The sequence below is a fragment of the Suricata suricatta genome, chromosome 2 (assembly GCF_006229205.1).
Source record: "Suricata suricatta isolate VVHF042 chromosome 2, meerkat_22Aug2017_6uvM2_HiC, whole genome shotgun sequence".
Classification (NCBI taxonomy): Eukaryota; Metazoa; Chordata; class Mammalia; order Carnivora; family Herpestidae; genus Suricata; species Suricata suricatta.
The window spans coordinates 67,691,884-67,716,090 of record NC_043701.1 but is presented as its reverse complement, the minus strand read 5'-3'; the positions used below and the strand labels follow the sequence as shown (position 1 = coordinate 67,716,090).

Sequence of the window (24,207 nt, the reverse complement as noted above, 5' to 3'; positions counted from 1 at the left end):
AAGACGCATCTATGTTTATTACAGCGAGTCACTATGGCAATGTTAATTGAGGTTATCCTCCGAAACTGTTCCTGAGCCATTCTGAACAGGTTTTGCTAACAAAAGGAGGTGAATAAATATTTGATTTGTAGACAGAAAGGTCAAAAAGCTATCCAAACACTAGTAATCAAAAATGTTTCAGACAGTTAAGTATACATATGTGATACTAGAATACAGCAAGAGAGGATAGTTTGAATTATCTGTATTATTTGTTGAACTTAAAAGAATATTATCTTACTGTACTAATAATCCCCCAATATTTTTTGTTTTTAATTCCACATATATTTTATTATTTATTACCTGATTTAATAAACAGGCCATGGCAAGATTTTACTCATTGTCCCTTTTAAGTAGTATGTTACTCTCATTTAAAATGGGCTCTGATTACTCAGATGCATTTCTTTGCTTAAACTGCTATAGTTCTAATTGCCTCTAAAGATAATGCACCTTTATATTTCAACATGACAAGAAAAACCGGCACTGTGAAAAACTCCAATGCATTTAAATGATCACAAATTTAAAGTAAATGGGTGTTTGGACAGTTGTAATGGGCAACTTGGCAGCAACCTCTCATCCCCAGTCAAAAACACAGAAAGCAAGATGCACTGTAACCACTCTGGAGGAAAAAATTTCTGACTTCCTTCATTCTTGATTACCACTTAAGGTCAGAACTACTAGTAATGAAATACTGGGGAGCCAAAATGATCTCAGTGCAGTGTACACAGGAGACAAGGTGTGGGCCATCAGACTGCAGGGGTCCAGGAAGTGCCACCATACGGGGAAACATACTTCAATCGATTGTCCCTGAAAAGCACCCCTTTACTACTGAAAAAGCTCCCCTTGCTGGGCTCAGCTCAGAGCAATCTTCTCAACATAGCAGTGACCCCCATTTAGATTTTTCGGCAGGTGCTGGTGGTGCTAAAGCAAATAATATGGTCCAAGAGTTAAGTTCTTGCTGTAATTTTTTTTTCTAATTTCTCTTCTAGCTTGTTTACAGTATAATTTATTAGTTCTTTCCTTATCAGACCAGGGCATAGCAAATGGCAATTATGTGTCAGGCAATGGAGAAAGAAGATATGGTAAAAGCAGACCTTACTGAATTTAAAGTGTAGTGGCAGAGGCAGGAAATAACTAATTCAGCAAAAATACAAATCAAATTACCTCAAAGTAAATGTAAATCTGTGAGTGTTCTGAAAGAAAATATTTTGTACTGTAAGTATATAAAACAGGCAGGCAAAGACCTAATCAGTGAGTCAAACAATATATCCTAAGCAAAGATGACACCAGTTGAACTACATATTCATTAACATGTTACTTATACATATATAAAGTACATATATACTAATATATATGATTTGTATAGTGGTAAAGCACTAAAAATACAGATTAGAAAACAGAGCATGACAAAAATGGGCATGGGTTAATGTGTATAATTTACCCATCTGCACTAAACCACTCATGTGACACATACTGAGTGCTCTGATGCGTAACCAATAACATGCGACGTGGTAATCAGAAAGAGCCATACCCCTTTTGTTTTGCACTGTGGCGAAGCATGTGTATTTACCTAGACCTTACTAATGCCCATCATCTTCTTCTCACTGGTGTCCCTAACAGCCAATAGCTCTGTCAAGAAAATCGAACTGCCTTGGAAAGTAAAATAAGTGCAGAGCACATGTCTTAAATCCAATCAGTGCTATTCATATCTGACATTTTTGAGTATGTGTGCCAAATAATGGAAACAAATACTTGATATTTTTTCATTGTAATCTAGATCACCAAACACAAAGCTCCCTGACCAGGTTTTCTCAAACTAACTTTACGAACTTTCTGTGACCATCTTCTGGAAAATCAAGACAGATTTTTCTTATAAAATACTGTACTTAGCTATCTGTAAACAGTGTCTAATGCAACAGGGCACACACAGTTGACAATTTTCAAGTGTACAGCTAGAGAAAATCTCTTGGGATCACCATATACCCCTTCACCATGCAAAGTGCCTGTCACTGGACAAGTAACTCTTCTCAGGCACTATTAGTATAATAGAAGAACAAAATCAGGGACCCCTGGGTGGCTCAGTCATTTAAGTTTCTGACTCTTGGTTTCAACTCAGGTCATGATCTCACAGTTCCTTTGAGTTCCAGTCCAGTCTGGCTGCATGCTGACAATGAGGAGCCTACCTGGGATTTTCTATCTCCCTCTCTCTCTCTGCCCCTCATCCATGCACAGAGTCTCTCTCTCACAAAATAAACAAATTAAAAAAATAAATAAAAAGAACAAAATCAGTTACCCTTCCCTTAGGCTAGTCCCAGGCAAGCTAGAGATACACCCAAATTCACAGTGAACTTTGTGAAGTTCCAATTACTTTCTTGGAAATTCACTGGAAACAGTCCATTCTGCATGTTTCAATTAGAGTTACATAAGCATGAGTCTCTTGAGACACCTCTGAAGGCAAAGAAAATAACTGCAATGCTATCTACAAGCACAAAAAAACAAAGTTTTCAAATACTGTCACCCCGGATATCCTGTGAGCCAATTCTGCAATAACATTGACTTCGAGTATATTTAACCTGCAAGTGATTATTCACGACGGTTGAGGTCTGAAGTTCTGATTACTTACTATGCTGCGGAGTCATTAAGCTGGTACTCTCGGGACCGGTTGAAACAGGCTTGTACACCACTATCTTTCCACAATCTCTTTATAACTCCTGCAAGTTCTGCAGTCATAAAACCTTCTTCCGCGGCTCCAGCAAGCACGAACAGTTGGCGGGCATCATCCTGAACATTCAAAGACCGTTTTTTTGTTTGTTTGTTTGTTTGTTTTTTAAGTAAAAAGAGAGACATTACAGATTAAAAAGTACAAAGGAAGGCAATACAGATTATTAAAAAAGTGCAACAGTGAACTTCCTTTGTTTTTCATTGGTGTCATAACTTAATTCTCTATAGCACCACTTGATTTCTACATGAAATCAAAATTATTGGGATATTTTATATTTTTATACATAATTAGTCTTCAGAATCTGGCATTTATTTTACATAGATAGCATATCAATACAGATGAGACACATTTCTAATACTCAATAACCATATGTGGGTGGTAGCTATACTGCTGGATTAACAGTATAAAACTGGATTAACTCTAGTTTTCAGATAAGAACACAGTTAATCTAAAAATAGGGGAGATGTGAAACTGTGATCTTCACAGAGATTCTCTGTAGCATAAGACTTGCAGCTTTGCATTAAAAGAATGGACAATCCCTAATTTTTCTAAACAAGGGGCATTTTCCCAAAGCATTGCAGTAAATGTTTATGAAGTGATAGCACACATTACAAGGTACACAGCAGAGACGCAACTAGTAACACAGAAGAGCAAAGGTATTAGCTGACAGTAAAGCTCATTCTGCTGCCAATATGTGAACATTTTTTTCAGACAGAACCCATACTGAAAAATAATTAAGTATCTCAGCATGGGAACATATTATTCAAACATATGTTCCCTTTTTAGTAAATCACAAGAGAAATGCATGCAATCAAGTAACACATGTACAATAACCTTAATGAAACCCAACGTAATATGGTTTCAAGTTCATTCTTAACACCATTTACCTAATTACAGTAAACAATTATTCACTTTTCCAAGTAACTGCCTATATGTGAGAAATTTCTAAATTTGGTAATTTTTTATTAATTAAGCAACATCAAACATATTTTCTCCATCCATTTCAGAAAAGTACTTTTCACTTATATAGCTTTCATTATGACCTATTTATTCCATTTCAATAAAATTTCTTGACAGAAAACAAGAATGCCTTCTGGTATGGGTTATAACATTCTCTTCAAACTTTCTAGAAAGAAGCCTGAAGAAAAATACATGAAAAACTTTGGAAGTATATTTACAAACTGTACTGTTACATTAAAAAATGTCTCTTCTTCACAAAATGTAAAGTAGTCTTTTTCCTTGAAAAGCTAATTAGAATATTCACTTCCATGTAATTAGGAGGAGATTCAGAGGTCCATCAATGAGCTTTAAGGTAATTTAAACAGGAAGGTACTTTGAAAATTATTCTACCTAAATTCTTGTTTTCTATAAAAAGACCCAAAGCACAGAGTGGCTCAACAACTCATTTGAAGTTTCACAGCTAATTGGCCACCCAATCACACATACTGGCAATTAGTAAGTAGCCATTGTCCAAGACAAGATAAATGTTAAAACTACAGAATGATAACAAAGATCCTACCTGGCCATGAAATCTTTTCAAAATGTATGTAACACAATGTTACCTAAGAACATTTAGAATGCTAAACATGGGTGTACCAAAACAGTGTGACAGAAAGCAGAAAAAAGAATGGGATTCCTGAAGAGTGAAGTTTAGTCATAAAGGACACAGGTGAGTAAAGCAGCACAGGTACTCTTCTGTGTGTTGAAAGAAATGTTACTTGCCAGGCAATTATTTGTGAGTAGCAAGGAAAAAATCCTTGGATGTAGCCATGTTTAATACGTTTTCAAGCTAGTAAGACTTAAATGAAAAAAAAGATAGGGGAGAGAATGTAAGTGCCTCTTTATAGAACTGTGTGCTCTGGAAACCAGGGAAGGAGTTATGCAAGGCTTTTGCGAGAGGGATATGGAATAGGGCCACTCTTCCCACTGTCGGTCAGGGAACTTGGCATGATGTATTTACTTAGTGACAGCACATTTCATTTGAAGCTGTCACCCACTTTATGGGAATTCAGAAGAGTCTTTTTTGGGATGGGGAAGAGAAGACTGAGGGACCGTGAAAGCTGTCTTCTGACATATTAAGTAAGGATCATTAAAGTAAGAGTAGACTTCATATTTAGATATAAAGCACAACAGAATTCTTAGCAAAAGACATCAGATTTCAATTCCATAAGAAGAACACTGTTTAACAATCAAAGCCATTCAAAAGAAAATAAAAAGGAGGGGGAGTGAGAGACTAAGTTTTTAAGCAAAGCCTAGATGATGATGATGATTCATTTTAATACAGCAGACAGATTAAGAGTTTAAACAGAAAACATCAGAAAGCCCTTCTATAATAGAGACTATATAATATGATAAAGGAGTCTTAAAAATAGTGACAACTCTAAATTTTTGGCCACAATAAGTATGGAAATCTTTTGTTTCAATGACTTAACTCAGTTATTTCATTAATAACATTAGTTAATATGTGGATATCACATATGAGAAATACTCATATTTAATCTGCCAAATCTCTACAGGATATAATCACTCCTATAAATTTAAGACCACTACGCTGCTTTTATCAAAGTTAGTATACCTTTAAGGAAATCCTGAGAACAGGGGAGTCGCTGCCCCATGGCCCACCGTGCCAATCCCAGACATTTAAAGAATTGCTTTAAGAAATACAAAGATGTTAAACATTTTTTTTCTCTTAAAACACACATGTATTAGAAGTAAAAATGACTGAGGCAAGGAAATAGGAAGTCATTTTCCTTTTTTCCTACAGGACTGCTTAATACAATGGGGGATATTCTCAAAATAAAATAATCTATGTTAATTTTATCTAAATTGCAGAGAACAAACTTTCTGACTAAATTGCAGTGAACATAAGCTTCTTTACATCAAGAAAGGAGATTACAATAAATATGTTACACAAAAATAGCCTTTATACATATATTTATGAAGCTTACAAATATGTATATTTTTATTTTCAAGTTCATAAAATAAAAAGTACTTAAAGGTTTTTTGGATGGACAATAAAACTTGTCAAGAGCTATAAAAATATGTGCTGATATGAGAATTGAGAAAAAAGAAAAATACAGTGCTTGAGGCACTGTATTTCAAAGGAAAGTGAATGCCACTTTGCCATGTACAAAAAAAATCAATATTCTTCAGAATCAAAAATTGTATAATCCTATAACAACCTCTTAGTTCTCAAACATAGGCCAGAATACAAAACCAATTCAAACATTGTCTGGAAAAATAACAAGTAGAAATGACTTAGGAACATTTTGACCAAGAATACTGAGGAAGGAGGGATAAATTATCAGATATTAAAGGCCTGCAAAATATAGAACACTCTGGGCATTAATACAAATCAACAGAAAAAAATCCAATCAGAGCTTATTACATTATAAAGGTGGCAAGGTAAATTAGTAGGACAGGATACGGTTATTTAAGGGGGCGCCTGGGTGGCTCAGTCAGTTAAGTGTCCGGCTTCGGCTCAGGTCATGATCTCACAGTTTGTGGGTTCGAGCCCCGCATCGGGCTCTGGCTGACCGCTAGCTCAGAGCCTGCAGCCTGCTTCCGATTCTGTGTCTCCCTCTCTCTCTGACCTTCCCCTGCTTATGCTCTGTCTCTCAAAAAAAAATATTAAGAAAAAAATCAACTCTAGTTGATAATTAGATAGCCACCTACAGAGGAAAAAATAAGGTAGACCTCAACTCCATGCACACCACAAAGTAAGTTTCAGAGTGATTAAAGAACAAACATATGAAATAATGTAAAAAATCACTCCCCTAAAAAATTTAAAATAGCATGAATATTTAGTAAATCTTGGAGAGATTTTCTAAATTTAAACATAATGGAAGAAATAACAGAGGAAGATGTGAGAAACAAAAACCCTAAGATTAAAGGCAATAAGCCACATGTGAGAGAACATTTATATTAGTGAACAAAGTGTTCATACATTATGTACATACAAATAGATAATCAAAACAAGAATCCACATGGTAAATGAGTGAGGCATAAAACAGGCCACTGACAAAGAGAAAGAAAAATATAGTTAGTAAAGATAGGGAAAACTGCAATTACACTAAAAATTGAAAATGCACATTAAAGTGAGATAAGATTTACTAATAAATTAGCCAGTATTTTTAATTATTAAGACTTCTAAATTTGGGCTACCTAGAGTGCTAAGAAAAGGCATTCTAGGAAACAGGTCAGAAAGGTAAATTGATAACCTTTCTCAACAGAGCCTGGCAACTTAGGCAGACAGAAAGAAACTAATGAAATACACTACAAAATAAGAAAAACAGAAAAGTAGCCATTATGTAGTTGCGTGCTGAGGCGTGAGGGAGAAAGAGAGGTCTTTTCACTCAATTGAATCAGTATTTCAAATTATTTCAAGTAAGCGCTGCTTAAACTATCTGTGACCAAGCACCGTACTGTGTTTTGTTCTCTTTTATTTCTAATCTATTTTAAAAGCAAAATTTAAATCACATAAAATATAAACCCATTTTCTTAAACTATCAAGGTTAACATTTAAATTACTCTGCCAGTTGTGTTAAATCTAATTTATTTTCCTTGATATCTGTACTCATGTGCATGTTTGCGGACATACACGGATTCACGAACCACACTCTGAACAGCACTGTTCTAAATGATGCAGTGCCTGAGACATGCTGATAGGCTCCTACGTAACACCCAACTTCCCATTATTAAAAACAATAATTTATCATGCACAGATTGAGTACACTCATTCTGAGAGAGTTTTGAAAGGACAGTCAGCACAATCTGATTGCTCTATGCAGTCCTTGACCACAACTTTGTTTCCTCTGATTTTGAATAACTAATGTGTAATCTGCTTTGCGAGTCTGATAACTGCCAAATATTAAGCATACCACAGAAAATTAGTCACCATCTCTGTAAGTTTTACATCTTTTTAGTCAATTCTCATCAAGTTAACCTACATTTTAAAATGTAATTCTAATCAAGATATCAACAGACTGTTTTTGTTGTTTCAACAGGGATAAAGGGCAGTAAGTTGATTCTTAAGCTCACCTGGAAGGGAAATGCAAAACTGACTTCATATTTTGGTAAAGCAAACAAACAATGGGATGAGTGCTCTTACCCTACCAAATACCTATTAACCCTACAAGGCAACAGAAACTAAAATAAATTGACTCTGACCAGAACAACAGTAGTATAATAACTATAACTGGCAACAATAGCATAAACATTTACTGAGCATCCATTATGAACAAGGCATGTGATAAAAAAAAGCTTGATGTTCATTAGGTCAGTATTTCTCACAACTCTTCCAGGTAGATGTTATTATTTCCATCTTATTATAATGAAAGACACTTATTAGGGCTGAAAAATAAGTGACTTATCTGGGCAAAAAGAAAGAATACATTGATGGAAAAAAATGGAGTTTTCAGGCAGCATTTTCAAGTCACTAAGGAATGGCTGTGAGGCAAGTGATGATCAGATTATAAAATATACTTCAATCCCACCTACCAAGAGACACAAATATCATTTCCAGGTGGGTGAAGTGATATGTCTAAAAAATAAAACTAAAAACATTCTAGAAAAATAAGAGTATTTTTTTAAAAATTGTAAGTTTGAGAAAATCTCTCTAATAAGATACAGAGAAGTCAGAATTGAGTGCAAAAAAAATTAAGAACTCTAAAACAAGGTTACTATTTCAAAAAATTAAGAGAAATATACTGAGCAAAATTATTTGCAAAATTTAAAGGGTTATTATGCCTCATATTTAAAGAGCATCGATGTGGGGAAAAAAACCAAGTAACTTAACAGAACTGAGTGAAGAATACTCAGAGAAATCCACAGAAGAAATACTAAAAGACAAAGATTTCCCACCTCGCTAACAATAAGGAAAATAAAAACTATAAAAGAGAAAAAGGAAGACAATATTTTTCAGTCCTGAGACATAAAAATCAAAATGTTGATAATATCTAAGTTGGCAAGAGTCTGGTAAACACTGATACACAGTTGTTAGAAGATTATTCACATCACTTTCTTTCTGAAAGCCCATCTGTGGTTCCTATCAAAACTAAATATCTGGTTATCCTTTGACTTAGATATATTTCCAAGAACTGGTACTTAAGAGAAATATATTTAGTCTTTGAATATACTGTTTCTTATTCACAGAATGCTTTTTTTCTTGTTTTTGTCTAGAAAACTCATACATGTTTCAATACCAAGCTCCAATGTCCCTTCCTTAGGTACATGTTTAGATCGCCTTTGTATTTCTTAGCACAATTCCAAAAGGCTCCAAATATTTTAAAGCACGGGTAGAACACAAGGCCAATCAAAACCAGTGTGAGAACATGAAGACAGATGTGTGAAGGAGTTAGTAACAATGGCTAAAGCAAACAGAAGGAAGAGTTTGAAGGCAGGAGGGGAACAGTTACTAGGCTACAGCTAGACAGTCTAAGAAGAGTGACTCAAACTAGCCCTAAGTGAAACAAAGAGGAGAAAAGAAGTCCCACAGGTACATTTTCAAAGCACCTGAACTCAAGAAGGGAGGGAAGGAGGAAGGGAAAGGGGAAACTTAAAAAAAAAAAAAAAAAAGGTATGTAGTGACAGAGCAATTACTCTTAGTCAGACCTGTCACTAAATCCTTGAGAGAAAAACATGAATTTTTAAAAAGGCTTCATAAAAAATTGCTTGCACCGACTCATCAATTACCTTCTAAAATGAAGACTATAAAATCTTTCTAAATTATCACATATAACATCTAATGTAGAATATCATATATGTGATATGATAAACGATTTTAATCACAATAAGTGGAATTGGTGTAAAGCACAATCTATATCAATTCCTTCTCCTTTAAGGGTGGTTCCCCACTGTTTAAGACTAAGAGCTCCAAAAGCATCTGTTGAATGAATCAATGGTAAATGAATAAAGATAAAAATGATTAAATGTATAGTAGATACGGCATAAGTGTCTGGATATGATCAAATCTTGTTCCAGGATAAAGGATTCAGGAAAGTGTAATGAATTACTATTAAAAATAATCATGAAATCTACTTGAACATTTTAGTTCATTACACTAAGCTTTTAAATTTTTGTTTAAAAGGAAATGTTTAGTAAACTAATATGGACCAATAACTTACAAAGAAATATTGGTGTAACTTGTAAATAATAAACCAGGTTTACTTTAGATTTCCCCCATATATATTTTCTAATATTGTTTTCATTTTTTTCCTATAAGCATGAACTGAGTCTTAAGGTTAAAAAAAAAAACAAACTACTAGACACCAAGAAGACAAAAAGAAAAAGTCTCAATACAAAAATTCCTCATGGTATTAGGAGGCAGATGATGTACGCATGTACACACACATACATAAAAATACAAGGAACTATAAAAAGTAGCAGTAGTAGTAACAGTACACCTACTCTGTATAAGAAAGTTAAAATTTAAGCTAGAGTTCCAATTAAAGCTTTGTGGGAAGGTCAAGTTTTATTATCAGTTATTAAAAACAAACCTGTTTAAAACACACACACACACACACACACACACACACACAAATAATAAAACTTTAAACAGACAGAGGTAGAGTGAAATGAAGAAAAATAAAGTGTCATAGGGCTTAGACCAGGGCTGCTGTCATCAAATGCAAAATGTGTTCTCAGGCCAAAGAAGGAAGTGCTAGCCCAGTGCCTTGGTTACCACCTTCACCTTGGCTACCAATCTTCCTGTCCTGTCATGTCTTGGGTTCCAGTTTCTTTACTGATAAAATAGAGGGGTGGAACTTGCATGTCTCCTAAGGTACTCAACTCCTTTAGCTCTGAAATTCTGACGCATGTTTTCTAACAGCCAATATTTTCCTATTCAAAGACAGGCAAGATTTTATACTGTTTCCACTAGATGAGATTAGATTGTTTTTTAGGCTGAGGATAAATACAAATAATCCTATTGAATCAGCATTCCAAATTATGAAAACAAACTGTCAAGACAGTCAGCACTGGCAGCTTATTAAACTCCATAGTAACTACTAAAAATTTTCACGGAGATACATGAATATCCAGTATCATATGTTACATGGAAAATATTGCCTGGTTATTAATTGTCAAAACCATCTGATGGATAAGGAAAGAATTCTAATTATAAAAAGATTACGCAATCCTGTGTATTCTCAGGTCATTGCTTCTAAAGGTTCTGACTCAATTCATGCACTACTGTCCTTTTACTCCTTTTATAAAACAGTCCTGAGACAGTGGATACACCTACGTTATGTACGATGGTATTATCATGCACGTTATTCTCTGTACTCCCAACAGGCCTGTTCTAATGAATTTAACAACTCACCGCGCGAGCTGAGTCCCCGAAGTCGATCTTCAACCTCCCCATGGCCCTGATGATGGCGATAATTGACTGGATGGTGTTGCTGTAGACCACCGCTTTGTACTGTTTACATTCCTCCTCTGAGTAGCCAGCTTCATGGATAATTCTAATGAGACCAAGGGAAAAACAAAACAAAACACTTAACTTCCTTTGATGAAAGGGTACACTTAAACATAAAAAAAATTAATATTTAAGTCCACTTACTTCATTTGCTTCACAATTGTACTTTTCCCAGATTCACCAGCGCCTAAAAAAAGTAAAACAAAGAATTTGTAACTTCATCCTTATTCTGTATCCAATCCCCCAACCCAGGCACACATACACACCTTTCTTTCTGTCTCTTAACAGCTGAATTTTATTTTCTATCAAAACAATCTTTAATGGTGTCCAAACATTGAAATTAGAAAAATTGTCAAAAATAAATCCCATCTGCTTATTACTTCATAATACTTAAATTCAATAAACTCAACTAAAAAATGGTTTGTGTGTATTCACTATAACAATACAAAATTCAGTCTTCTATAACTTAAACTTAAGCACTATCAATTAGTTTTATTCAAAATTTTGCTCCTTCTTAGAGGATACTCTGGTCAGTTGTCCTAATTTTAACCTTTGCTTCTTCATAGAAATGAAGTAGACGGCAGTGGTGCCAAGAAGCCATATAACAACAAATTAAAAATATTCTATATTAAAGCAGTTATGTCTGTGCAATGCGTGTTCAGACACCATTGTTAAATGTCAGACACACAGCCCACCTAATGTGCTGGTATACAGAACAGAAACGTCTCTCCCCCATGTTCTTCTAGCTTCCCTGTCACACAAGTCATAAATCCATTTTCAAGGTGTTCCTTCACTTTCCACATGCATGCAAGTTCTCTTCACAACCTGGGCTCCTAGCGTTCTGCCATCAGAACATAAACGTATTACTGAGGAAAGAGCACTTCACAAAAGAGCCCTTTTATCCTTCACTCTTAATAGCAGCTGATCCCTTTGCACCATATCGTATCAATTATTTGTCAGGCTCCTTATGATTGCTTGATACAGAGAACATCTGAGCAAAGGACACAAGGAAGGTAAGACAGGTCTATCATTTGCCTTTATGCGGTCTTTGGCCAGGGCTACATATCGTAGAGGTATTTATCACGGTCTGAGAGACACAGCTAGGATTTTTATGATCTGAGCCCCATTTTCCCATTTTCCTACGGCCATTCCCACAGTGCTTTCAGATCCAGCATTACTGAACAACTTCTGGCTCTGGAACACCTATGTGATCACATCACAGGTCTTCAAACGTACTGTTTCCCTGCCAACATTTATTCTGCTTCTTCTTGCCACCCTAGCTATCCTCCATCAACCATAAACTTACCTCCTTTATCAATCTTTCCTGACCCACTGCCCCTGTGATCCCTGCTGCCCCTCACATTACACGTTTATGTGAATATTTCTTGGAAGTCTCATTGCTAGACACACAATCAACCCGAAATGTACTTGAATTTATTTAAGCTATTTGTGCCTGTTACAATTAGATGGCAAACTTGTGGGCACTGTTCCCTTTGTTCCTATCCCCCTGCAGCTACACACACACACACACACACACACACACACACATACACACAATACTCTCAAATCATCAGAGGCATCTGAGAACAGAATCACAGTTAAATGGCCTATTTGAAAATCTGCGGGACAAAAGCTGCTTAAATTTTACTTGTGATTTAATATTTAAGAAATTTTCCCAATAGAAAATAGAAAAGCAGGAGCTGAATAAACCATGAGGGTATTCTTCATTTACAGACAGCCTTTGAATCTTTGAGGGCATCTGCCAATAAAAACAATCCCAAGATAAACAACCCATTATTTATTAATCAATAACAGTGTACTTGGCTCTGTGAAAAGCACCACAGTAAGCATTATGGCTCACACATTTCTCTCATTCAAGAGAGATCCACCCACCTAACACACCCTAGGCAGTTTCCAGCAGACCTATCCTCAAGAAGGCCCTCTGGGTTTCTGGAGCACTGCCGACTGAGTCAGTAGCAGCCATGCTGTGCAGATGAGACCTTCCAGATCCCGGTAACCACATACAGAAGTGGTGATTCCACTGGCATAGCGAGTTTTGATGAACAGCCACCCTCAGACCATTCTTTAATCAAACTTAACAAGTGGAAGGCCCAGATAAAGCCTCACATCATCCAAGCCAGTGAGGTCTGAGAGCCAAGTGGGGTAAAATCAGAAATAGTGAAAACACAAAAACAAAAACAAAAACAAAACCCATCAGTTAACATGAGAAATTTATAATCTTAACAAGAAAAATAGAACAAATTTTCCTAGCATTACCTTTAAGTTCTAATTCATTTCATATCTCTTAAAATAATTGATAACATGGGACACTTAGCTTACTTCGCAAGGAGCATCTTGGTCAATAGTATGTGCTTCAAAATATCCTGAAATCTGTTTAACATTAAAGATTGAGGATGGAAGTGTTATTAACTGGATTATCTACCTAATTTTTTTGTTCATCACAAGGTGTTCTTTGAGGAGTAGATATCCTAGAGGCAGAAATGCTGCCTGGTTAGGGTTCCGACATCCTAAATACTGGTGTTCTTCCCACACAGCCCACAGTAAAGAGTTAAAGGTTGTTCTCTACAAATCTCTGCACAGTACTGTTTGAGAGACTGACAAGAAGCAATACTGCAAAAGGAAAAAAAAAATCTCCAAGGTAGTGGAGGCGCAGGGGAAAGATGGAAAGGATCAGTTTTCCTAGCAATACTCAACTAGGCAGCTATTGTTTTCTCCCCTAAATCAAAAGGGTAATTAAAAATGGTTGGGAACACCCTTCCTTCACGGAGAAACAAGGACTAAACCATATGTATAGAAAGATCAAAATGTGTGACCATTGTGGTCACAAGGCCAAATCGGTCAAGGTGACTAAGGGAATTTACAAAGTAACTGTGAACAAGATAGTCACTGTGAACTGAGAAACTTCAGAGTTCTAGGAAGGGAGATTTTAACTCCCAAAGGGCCACGGAGGTGTGCAATATGATGGTGGTAGGCCAGTAAGCCAATAGTTATCAAGTCAAAGTTGGGATCACTAAGAGGATCCCTCAGGCCTCTCTTTAAGGAGGAAGTGGCTAATGGAAAATTGCATCTCTGGGGCACCTGGGTGGCTCAGTTGGTTAAGCATCCAACTCTTGGTTTTTGCTCAGGTCATGATTTCACAGTTCGTGAGTTCGAGCCCCACACTGGGCTCTGCACTGACAGTATGGAGCCTGCTTAGGGTTTCTGCTCTCCCTCTTTCTCTGCCCCTCCCCTGCTCTTGTTCTACCTCAAAATAAAGAAAAACTTAAAAAAAAAAAAAAAAGAAAATTGAATCTCTGAGATCAGACAGTAAGCTCAGCAGGTTAATGAAATGGAGTTTAGCACCTGATAACACACCATACAGATGGTAGTAGCAGAGAGTGCCACTAAGGTAACACTGAGAGGAAACTCAACGCGATCTGGGGTCACGTGTGCACAGCCACCTATTAACAATGAGATTTGGGAAAGGGAAACACATCCACTTAGGACAAGCAGGAGGAGGGAACCAAAAACCAAATCAAGATCTAAGTAATCCTTGGCTAGATTCTAATTATTTCACTGAAATTATATAATTTACCATCATAAAATAATAAACAGTATCTGCCCATGATTTTGTTGAAGGACAGTACAGTCAACCTAAAGTTTTAACTGCTAGTAGTTTAAAGACAAAGAACCTCTAACCTCTTCCACACACTCTTCCTCCCTACCCCTCCACCAAGAAGATTCTTTGTCCAATTCTCTGCTCAGGGTCACATTTATAACATTTATTTCTTGGTTTCAGTATTTCAAGCTGCCCAACATTACATACTATTCAGTTATTAAAATGGTGATTTAGTTATTTTATTCTGAATTCCTGACATCACCATTCCGCTTTTAAGAAATCCTAATTTTATGAGAATTTAATAATTTCAAAATTTTACATTGAATAAAAATACATTATAGTTTAGTTTAAATGGGAATAAAATCAAATTAGAAGTTGCATTTAAAGTCACTTCTGTTTATCATAGTGCTACAGTAAGATCAACAAGCTCAAGATCCTTATATTTAAGAAAGAAGGTTTAAGGGCCAATATAAATTAAAAATATGAGGCTTGCAGCACATGGGTGTGACCCAGTCAGCATATGGGTGAACCTCTCTCCCCCTCTGCCTGCCTGTCTCTCCCACTCACATTCTCTAAAATTAAAAAAAAAATAAAATTAAAATTAAAACTATGAGGCTTTATTAAACCCTCTGAATGTACAGGGATAGTGGTCCCCTCCTTATTCTTAGGACATTTACTATAGAAAAATTAGAATTGTAAGTACTTTTTCTCACTTTCAAGTATGTGTGTGTGTGTGCGTGTATGGGTGCTCAGTCGGTTAAATGTCTAACTTCAGTTCAGGTCATGATTTTGCGGCCCGTGGGTCTGAGCCCTGCCTCAGGCTCTGTGCTGACAGCTTGGAGCCTGGAGCCTACTTTGGATTCTGTGTCTCCACACAGACTCTCTGGGACTCTCTCCCATTCATTCTCATTCTCATTCTCTCTCTCTGTCTCAAAAATAAATAAATATTAAAAATATTTTTAAAAAAAGAAAAGAAAAGAAAAATAGGCCTTGTTTCGGTCAGCTCTGTGACCCAGAATGTCTTTCTCAAGAGACTAGGAGCCATTTCTTTGAACTGTACACATCAAGAGAGGGAGCGACCCTATCTTCCATTTTTCTGTGGAGAAGCCTAACTTGGGTGGGTGCCTTGTTCCAAGATGCAAAGCTACCTTCTGTCATAAAGATATGAGACATGTTTCTCCTTTGGGTAAGGCCAATGAGCTAACACTAATGGTCTACCCAACTAACAAAGATTTGTATAAGGCGTCAGGCCTCTCAAGCACTAGTTAAGTCTAACTTGAAAACATGTATGTAGTTAAACTGTATCCATTTGGCTATATATGGGATGAGATTTCTTTCCATCTGTGCAATCTCGTAGTGGACTGCCTCTAATGTACACCACACTCTGGGTCAATGTTTATTCAAAAATAAATAAAAGTGTTTTCTTTCTCTATTTTTGTAAGGAGGATATCTAGGTTGAGAGAAGATTTTGTTTCTAATTATTGTTCCTCAACAGGGATCATAACCTAAAAATCTTTCTAATTCAGCTATAAGAAGCTCTGAAATTTTTTAAATAAACACATAACTATTACAGGATATATCTGGCATTCTAGGATAAAACAATAATTTTATAATTACTGTAAACACCAGAATCTAGAACCCCCAAATGACTTTCTCAAATTTTAAAAAATGTTTAATGTTTTATTTTTGAAAGAGAGCGAAGAGTTTGTGTATGCACACTAGCAGGGAAGCAGCAGAGAGAGAGGGAGACACAGAATCTGAAGTAGGCTGCAGCCTCTGAGCTGTCAGCAGAGAGCCCGGCACAGGACTCAAACTCATGAAGCATGAAATCATGACCTGAACCTAAGCAGGATGTTTAGCCAACTGAGCCACCCAGGCACCCCTGGTGCTTTCTCAATGTTAACTCTCCATAAAACTAATCCCTCCCTAAGCCACTCATGCCTGAAAAAGGTCCCATCCTACTACACCGAGCAAGAATGACTGCACAATCAAGACTACTCTAGAAAGGCAGGACGAAAGGAGAGAATTGTGGGCAGCGCAGGAAGCTTTTTCCTGGCAGCCCAGTAAGAGGCCACGTAAGTTCAGGTTTCCTCTACCCCAGCATTTCCCAATGTTTGTGTCGTCATCAGCTGGCTCTCTTCTGTTGCTCTCAAGGAATTGGGGTTTGGTAAATGGCCATAAATACTGATCTTCTGGAAACTACAATTGTAATGAAGTCCTTTTTGTCTCTGAACCAGTAAACTCCTGTCCTCTGAAAACAGAAGTTAGCAGAAAACTGTAGTAAGCTAATGTATTAGCTTGTAAGTAAGGTAAAGCCTCAAATACTGAATAGTTTCTGACATGCTATTGTTTGATTTTTAATTAACTCCCAAATTCTGGCAACTATGGACACTTCCAGTCATGTTTCTACATCTGTACTACTTAACTTTTAAAATCTCTAATCTTTTGGGGTACCTAAGTGGCTCAGTCAGTTGAGTATTGACTCTTGATTTTGACTCAGGTCATGATCTCAAGGTCATGAGACTGAGCTCTGCGTCAGCATGGAGCGTGCTTGGGATTCTCTCCCTCTCCCTCTGCTCCTCCCCCAATTGTACACACACTCTCAAAATGAATAAACTTACTTTTTTCCCCCCTTCCCACAAATGGCAGCTCAAACAGGTCTGTCCATTAAATTCAAAGGAAGAGAACAGTTCTCAAAGTATGATTTCATGATCAACAGTATCAGCAACACTGAAGAAATGTATATTGCTAGGACCCACCCAGAACTTACTGAATCAGACACTCTCAGAGTGGGCCCAACAATCTGTGTTTTAACAAACCTTCCAAGTGGTCCTGATGGAAGCTAAAGACCAAGAACCAGTGACACAGAAGAAAGGTCACCTCTTTTTTTCCCTGGTTTAGTGATCAGAGTGACTGTAGTCATTTAGTTGTTGACTAGCTATCTCCTGTTCCAAAGTGAGATAAGTAATATTGCTTTACATTTCTGCAAACAGCTTATTAAAAGGCAGCTGGATTCTCGATTCTCTGCATTTAATATAGTGCAATTACTTATTACTTTGGTTGAAATACATTAAAAAGCTATTTTCACATAATTATGTAATTATTAGAAAAGGGAAGAGCAATTTAACAGCACTTACAGATAATTATGGATAGCCTTCTTTGATTCTATACCAAAATTTGTAAAAGGAGAGTTTTGGGGTACCTGGGTGGCTCCAGTCAGTTAAGGGTCTGACTTCAACTCAGGTCATGATCTCACCATTCATGCGTTTGAGCCTCACATTAGGTTCTGAGTTTACAGCTTGGAGCCTGGAGCCTGATTCAGATTCTGTGTCTCCCTCTCTTTCTGTCCCCTGACTGCTTGTGCTCTATCTCTCTCAAAAAACAAGTAAATAAACATTAAAAAAAAGATTTAAAAAAAATGCATAAAAAGGGCGGTTTAAAGACTGGTTATAATGCATTTCTATGAAAATTTCATACTTTGATACATTAAAGTTCAGTGGTCTATCTTGTACTTTGATGGATATTTTACCCATGTCTGATTTGAAAATTAGTTCACTGAGCTATGCAGAACTGAATGTTAATGTCTTTTCAATACCAAGTAAAAATAACATAACAATAAGAATATATACTATTCATATCATATGTATATATTTAATCATCTTTTTAATATTACCCATAATCATCAGAAAAAAACTTTAAGTCTTGGGAAGATAATCAAGCTCTCAGTGCTATGGATAAGTTTTTAAATTTCAAAAAACAATTTTTTTGCTTAAAAACTCTAATTTTGTTATTGGCAACAAACACTGTTAGCTGTTTTTCTTGAAATGACAGACTAACTCTGCCAAATTCCCAAGTAGGACTAACCACAATTTCTTTCAAGTATAAATGGTATTCCAGGAAAAGAGCAAGTAGTTCAATTCACAACTTAATCATACAACTGTTTTTCCTCAAAATAACCAACATGGTTTGGAATGTGGCAGAGTATTCTGGTTACACAACATATTGAAGAGGTATGTACCTAATGGTCAAGATTTAATATAAATAATGATTTTTACAACGAGCATTTTTTTATGACAAGTGCATAGTAGTGAAGAATACCATGATTATAAGTACAGTTTAGTGCTACTGACATGATTCAGTATTTTGACCTATTATTATTTTGGTTCTATAAATAACAAATGACAACACAATTAAAAAGGCAAACAACTGCTTAGTAGGATTATGAAAATGGTCTCCGCAGGCCCATGGGTCACTCCTAGAATTGCTGGTTTAATGTCTTTCTCACGCACTGGACTATAAACTATGAACAAAGAGAGCCTTGGTGTTTTTTACCATGATATCCTCCAAGCTTTCTCCTACACTTAGTACACTTGCATAAGAGCACAATCAACATATTCTCTGGCAGGCAGGCAGGCAGGAAATACACTATGAAGGGGGCACCTGGGTGGCTCAAACAGTTGAGGGTCTGACTTCAGCTCAGGTTATGATCTCACAGCTTGTGGGTTCAAGTCCCACATCGGGCTCTGTGCTGACAGCTCAGAGCCTGGAGCCTGCTTCAGATTCTGTGTCTCCCTTTCTCTCTGCCCCTCCTCTACTCATGCTCTGTTTCTCTCTGTATCAATAAAAAATAAACATTTAAATTTTTAAAAAATTTAAAAAAAAAGAAAAGAAAATACACCAAGAAGAAAGTATTAGAAAATGTAACAATATTTCCATGAACTGTGGAAAGGGAGACTTCTGTTAAAAACCAGAAAAAAAAAAAAAAGGAAAAGTGTGGTGGGAGCCTGTGATTGCCCATTAAAACAGGTTCTCACCTTTTGAAATAGGAGTAGTGGCTGGGAACATGGCAGCTAAAGACTGTATTTTCCATCCTCACTTGCTGCTAGGTGTAAACCCAATCACCACATTTGTCTTCAAAGCAAATGATTTGTGGAAAAGAAAAATGCAAACTTGGACTCGCTCTCCTCATCCTTTGTATAAGCCAGAAATTAGGTGTGGTATGGTCTTCTTCTAAGCAAATACATTAAGACAATGGCCAGGGGGTGCTGGGGCAATGAGAAGGCAGAAACTTGGGTCCCCCCCCTCCCCCCTTTAGGCTGACAAATTTACTTATTTATTTAGTTAATTTTAGAGAGAGCACACATGAGCTGGGGAGAGGGCAAAGGGAGAGAGAAAAATCTCAACCAGGCTCCACATTCAGCACACAGAATGACATGGGGTTCAATCCCATGACCCTGGGATCCTTATCTGAGCTGAAATCAAGAGCTGAATGCCCAACCAACTGCACTACCTAGGTACCACTATGCTGACAAATGTTTTAAAAGTTGTCTAGTTTAAATACATAAGCAAATATATAAACAAATAGATATTATGAACAGTGAAGTCCCCAAACCTACATTTTTTAAAAATCACAATAAAGTGGAAAGACAAAGTACCAATAGGGGACAAAACCAGTAATTAATAAGTATCAAAGTACAGATTTAATGCATAATGAATTAATATTAACTGACCAAGAAAAGAACAATTTGTAGAGAAAAACAAACATATATAGCATTCTTCAGCTGTAAATATATATTCATGCAAAAAATTACATCAAAAGAAATATATCAAAAAGTTTATATTTGAGTATGGCAACTTCATTATGCAAATACTTCTGTGATTTCTAAATCTTTATGTTGTACATGATAACACTGACGATTATGCACTTAGCAAAACCTTGGGTCCTATCTCTCATGATTAAATATGAATAAAATTATCTTTTAAAATCTCATTTGCTTCAACCCACATCCCCGTATCATCACTCATGCATATAAATCTCACATTCTAATCACAGCAAATTACTTTTCCTACCAAAACTTTCATGATCATCCCTACCTCCCCCTACTTTATTCTAAATTGAGCCCTGTATTAACATGGACACTAAGAAGGCCCACACTTTGTTTAGGTGGGGGAGCATCTGGGACTGTGCCTTTCCAACTTTCAGGACACGTGGAAAGTATGCTGACAGATGCCGGGTCCACCACATGGCCCATTATGGCAGGTGGGAGGACTGCAGCCCTACACGGACTCGGGTGAGAGATTACGAGGCCCGCAGAGAGAGGCAGCTCAAGCAGGTGGGCTCTTGGCAAGCCATCACTGATGGCACCAGACACTTTGATTGTGATGCCAGGACCACCTAGGTAAGAGCCATCATGTTCATGACTAGAAGGGGCAGAGCACAATACATCTACGTGACTACTTGGTCCCTGTTACAGTAAGTTATAGTAAGTTACTCTGCTCTTTCTTCCCACTCACATATTGACCCCCACACCAATTATGAGTTAACAGCCAGAAAGGGAGGATGGCAAGTGATAAAACATTTTCATCTGAAAACTATATAGACTTTTTACTTACTTATAAAAAGGAATGAAATCGTGCCATTTGCCAACATGGATGTACCTAGAGAGTACTAGGCTAAGTGAAATACGACAGCGAAAGAAAAATACCATATGATTTCACTTATATGTGAAACCTAAGAAACAAAACAAAACAACAAAAACAAACAGACTCATAAATACAGAGAACAAACTGGTAGTTTCTAGAGGAGAGGTGTCTGTATGTGTATGGGGGGCAGGGAGTGATGAACAAAACAAGTGAGGGGAATTAGGCAGTATAAACTTCCAGTTACTAAATTAATAGGTCATGGAAATGAAAAGTACAGCATAAGAAATATAGTCAATAATATTGTAACCACATTGTATGGGACAGATGGTGACCACACTTTTGTGATGAGCACTCAGTAATGCATAGAATTGTTAAATCAATGTTATACATCTCAAGCTAATATAACACTATATATTAATAACTTCAATAAAAAATAAATGGGCTGTTTAAATGATCGGATTGGACTAAGGCTTAAGCAACACTGAACGTTTTGTAATATTCTCTACTAATCAGCAGGTAGGGGTTTAGCAGGAGGTAGGCTGATTTTAGACTAAACTAAAACAAAAATGGTATCCCAAACATCTCAACAGCCTGCTCTGAGAAACTATTAAAAGGGACTCAGAGAAGCATGTTATACAAGTGATGTGGGCTAACATCGTTCTCTCATCTCTTTAAAAATTTTCAGCTAGAAACTAACCCGATGCATATACTACCATTCTACTTTTCTATTTTCACCAACTCAGATGAAATCATTTCTGTGACACCACGCTTTTGGTGGAATGGAATAGAACATAAAAACTGACCACCATTATGGTCAATTAATCTTCAACAAAGGAGAAATAAATATACAATGGGAAAAGATGATCTCTTCATCAAATGGTACTGGGAAAATTGAACAACCAGAGCAAAAGAATGAAACTAGACTACTTTCTTTCACCATACACAAAAATAAACTCAAAATGGATTGAAGACCTAAGTGTGAGACCTGAAAACCTAAAATCCTTTGAAGACAGCAAAGACAGCAGAGACATTAATCTCTGACACAGGCCACAGCAACATTTTTCTACATAGGTCTCCTAAGGCAAGGGAAATAAAAGCAAAAATAAATGACTGGGACTACACCAAGATAAAGTTTCTACACAGCAGAGAAAACTAGTAACTACACTAAAAGGCAATCTACTGAATGAGAAGATATTTGCAAATGATATATTTATGGTAAAGGGTTAGTATCCAAAATATATAAAGAACTTACACAACTCAATACCCAAAAAATTAATAATCCAATTTAAAAATGGGCAGAAGACATGAACAGATTATTTCTCCAAAGAAGACACCCAGATAGCCAACAGACCAAATCACAATGCTCCACATCAATCATCATCACAGAAATGCAACTCAAAACTATAATGAGATATCACCTCACATCTGTCAGAATGGCCAAAATAAAAAGCAGAAAAACAAGTGGGGTGTGGATATGAATAACAAGGAACTTTTGTGCACAGTTGGTGGGAATGTAAACTGGTACAGCCATTATAGAAAACAGTATGGAGGTACCCTCAGAAAATAAAAATAGAACTACTCTATTATCCATTAAACACACTACTAGGTATTTCACACTACTAGGTATTTATACAAAAAATACAAAAACATCAATTCAAAAGATACATACACCTCTATGTTTACTGCAGCATTACTTACAGTAGCAAAACTATGGCAGCAACCCAAATGTCCACGAATAGATGAATAGATAAAGAAGTGGTATACTGGAATGGAATGGAATGGAATGGAATGGAATATTATTTGGCCGGGGGGGGGGGGGAATGAAATCTTACTATCTGCAACATCACGGATGGAGGGAGAGTGTATAATACTAAGTGAAATAAATCAGTGAAAGAAAGACAAATACCAAGAAAGACAAAGACAAATATGATTTCATTCGTATGTGGAGTTTAAGAAACAAAAGAAATTAGCGCGCGCGCACACACACACACACACACACACACACACACACACCCCCGCCCCCAAAGCAAGGAATAGACTCTTAATTATAGAGAACAAACTGATAGTTACCAAAGGAAGGTGGGTGGGGTGATGGAGGATATAAGAGATGGGGATTTAAGAGTACACTTATCATTATGAAAAAGTAAAATAAATAGGCACATCATTTCTATGTGACACCATGCTTTTGGCATGTAAACATGTGGCTTAAAGTTTTCAACAAAATTTTGGTTCAGGCAAAAGAAAGGATTTTAACAAGAGAAAGAACGCCACCTCTCTTTCACGCAGCAGTACAAGTGTAAGCAGTTTGGAGCTCTCGGTCAGCGTGGTAATGTTAGGAATCCAAGCGCCTTTTACCTTACTGCTCTGCCCCGTTCCCGTTCTGGCTTCCAACTCAAGTGCAGGTATCTGTTTGTGATCCCACCTATACATGAACCTTGTGGACAGTGGGAGGGAGAATAAGGAAGCGCAGGAAATGTTTTCTCCATGTAAGTGTGTAACCATCATTTCCACTCATATCACCAGGAGCAGAACCTGGCCTCACTTGGCTCCCAGTCACTAGGTGTGTGGTGATAGGTCTAGAAAATAAATACTGAGGGACAGTGGACAGTGGAGGATAACAAGAAGTCTCTGCATACTGTACTCCTCAAGCCTTTTCTTTTCTTTACTCTGTTTATCTTTTAAGAAACCATTAAAAATTAAATATTATGGGGGTGTCTGGGTGGCTCAGTCAGTTAAACATTCAACACAGGTCATGATCTCAGTTTATGGGTTCGAGCCCCATGTTGGGCTCTGTGCTAACAGCTCAGAACCTGGAGCCTGCTTCAGATTCTAGATCTCCCTCTCTCTTTCTGCCTTTCCCCTGCTTGTTTTCTGTCTCTCTCTCAAAATATATAAACAATGGGGAAAAATAAGTTTAAAAAATTAAATTTTATGCAAATCAACATACACAAAATAAAAGCTGGGTTTGGGTTTTTTCTTTGTTTTGATTTC

The 24,207-nt window shown here is 36.7% G+C and overlaps 1 protein-coding gene across 1 annotated transcript in view; it reads right to left on the bottom strand.

The window, feature by feature from the left end:
- Positions 1-24,207, bottom strand: part of GNAI1 (G protein subunit alpha i1) — an 81,883-nt gene that overhangs the window by 16,313 nt on the left and 41,363 nt on the right. The window contains exons 2-4 of the mRNA XM_029956864.1: positions 11,319-11,361; positions 11,079-11,220; positions 2,660-2,817 (exon numbers count right to left, since the gene is read on the bottom strand). Of these exons, the coding sequence (XP_029812724.1) occupies positions 2,660-2,817; positions 11,079-11,220; positions 11,319-11,361 (343 nt within the window). The remainder of the gene's footprint in view (positions 1-2,659; positions 2,818-11,078; positions 11,221-11,318; positions 11,362-24,207) is intronic.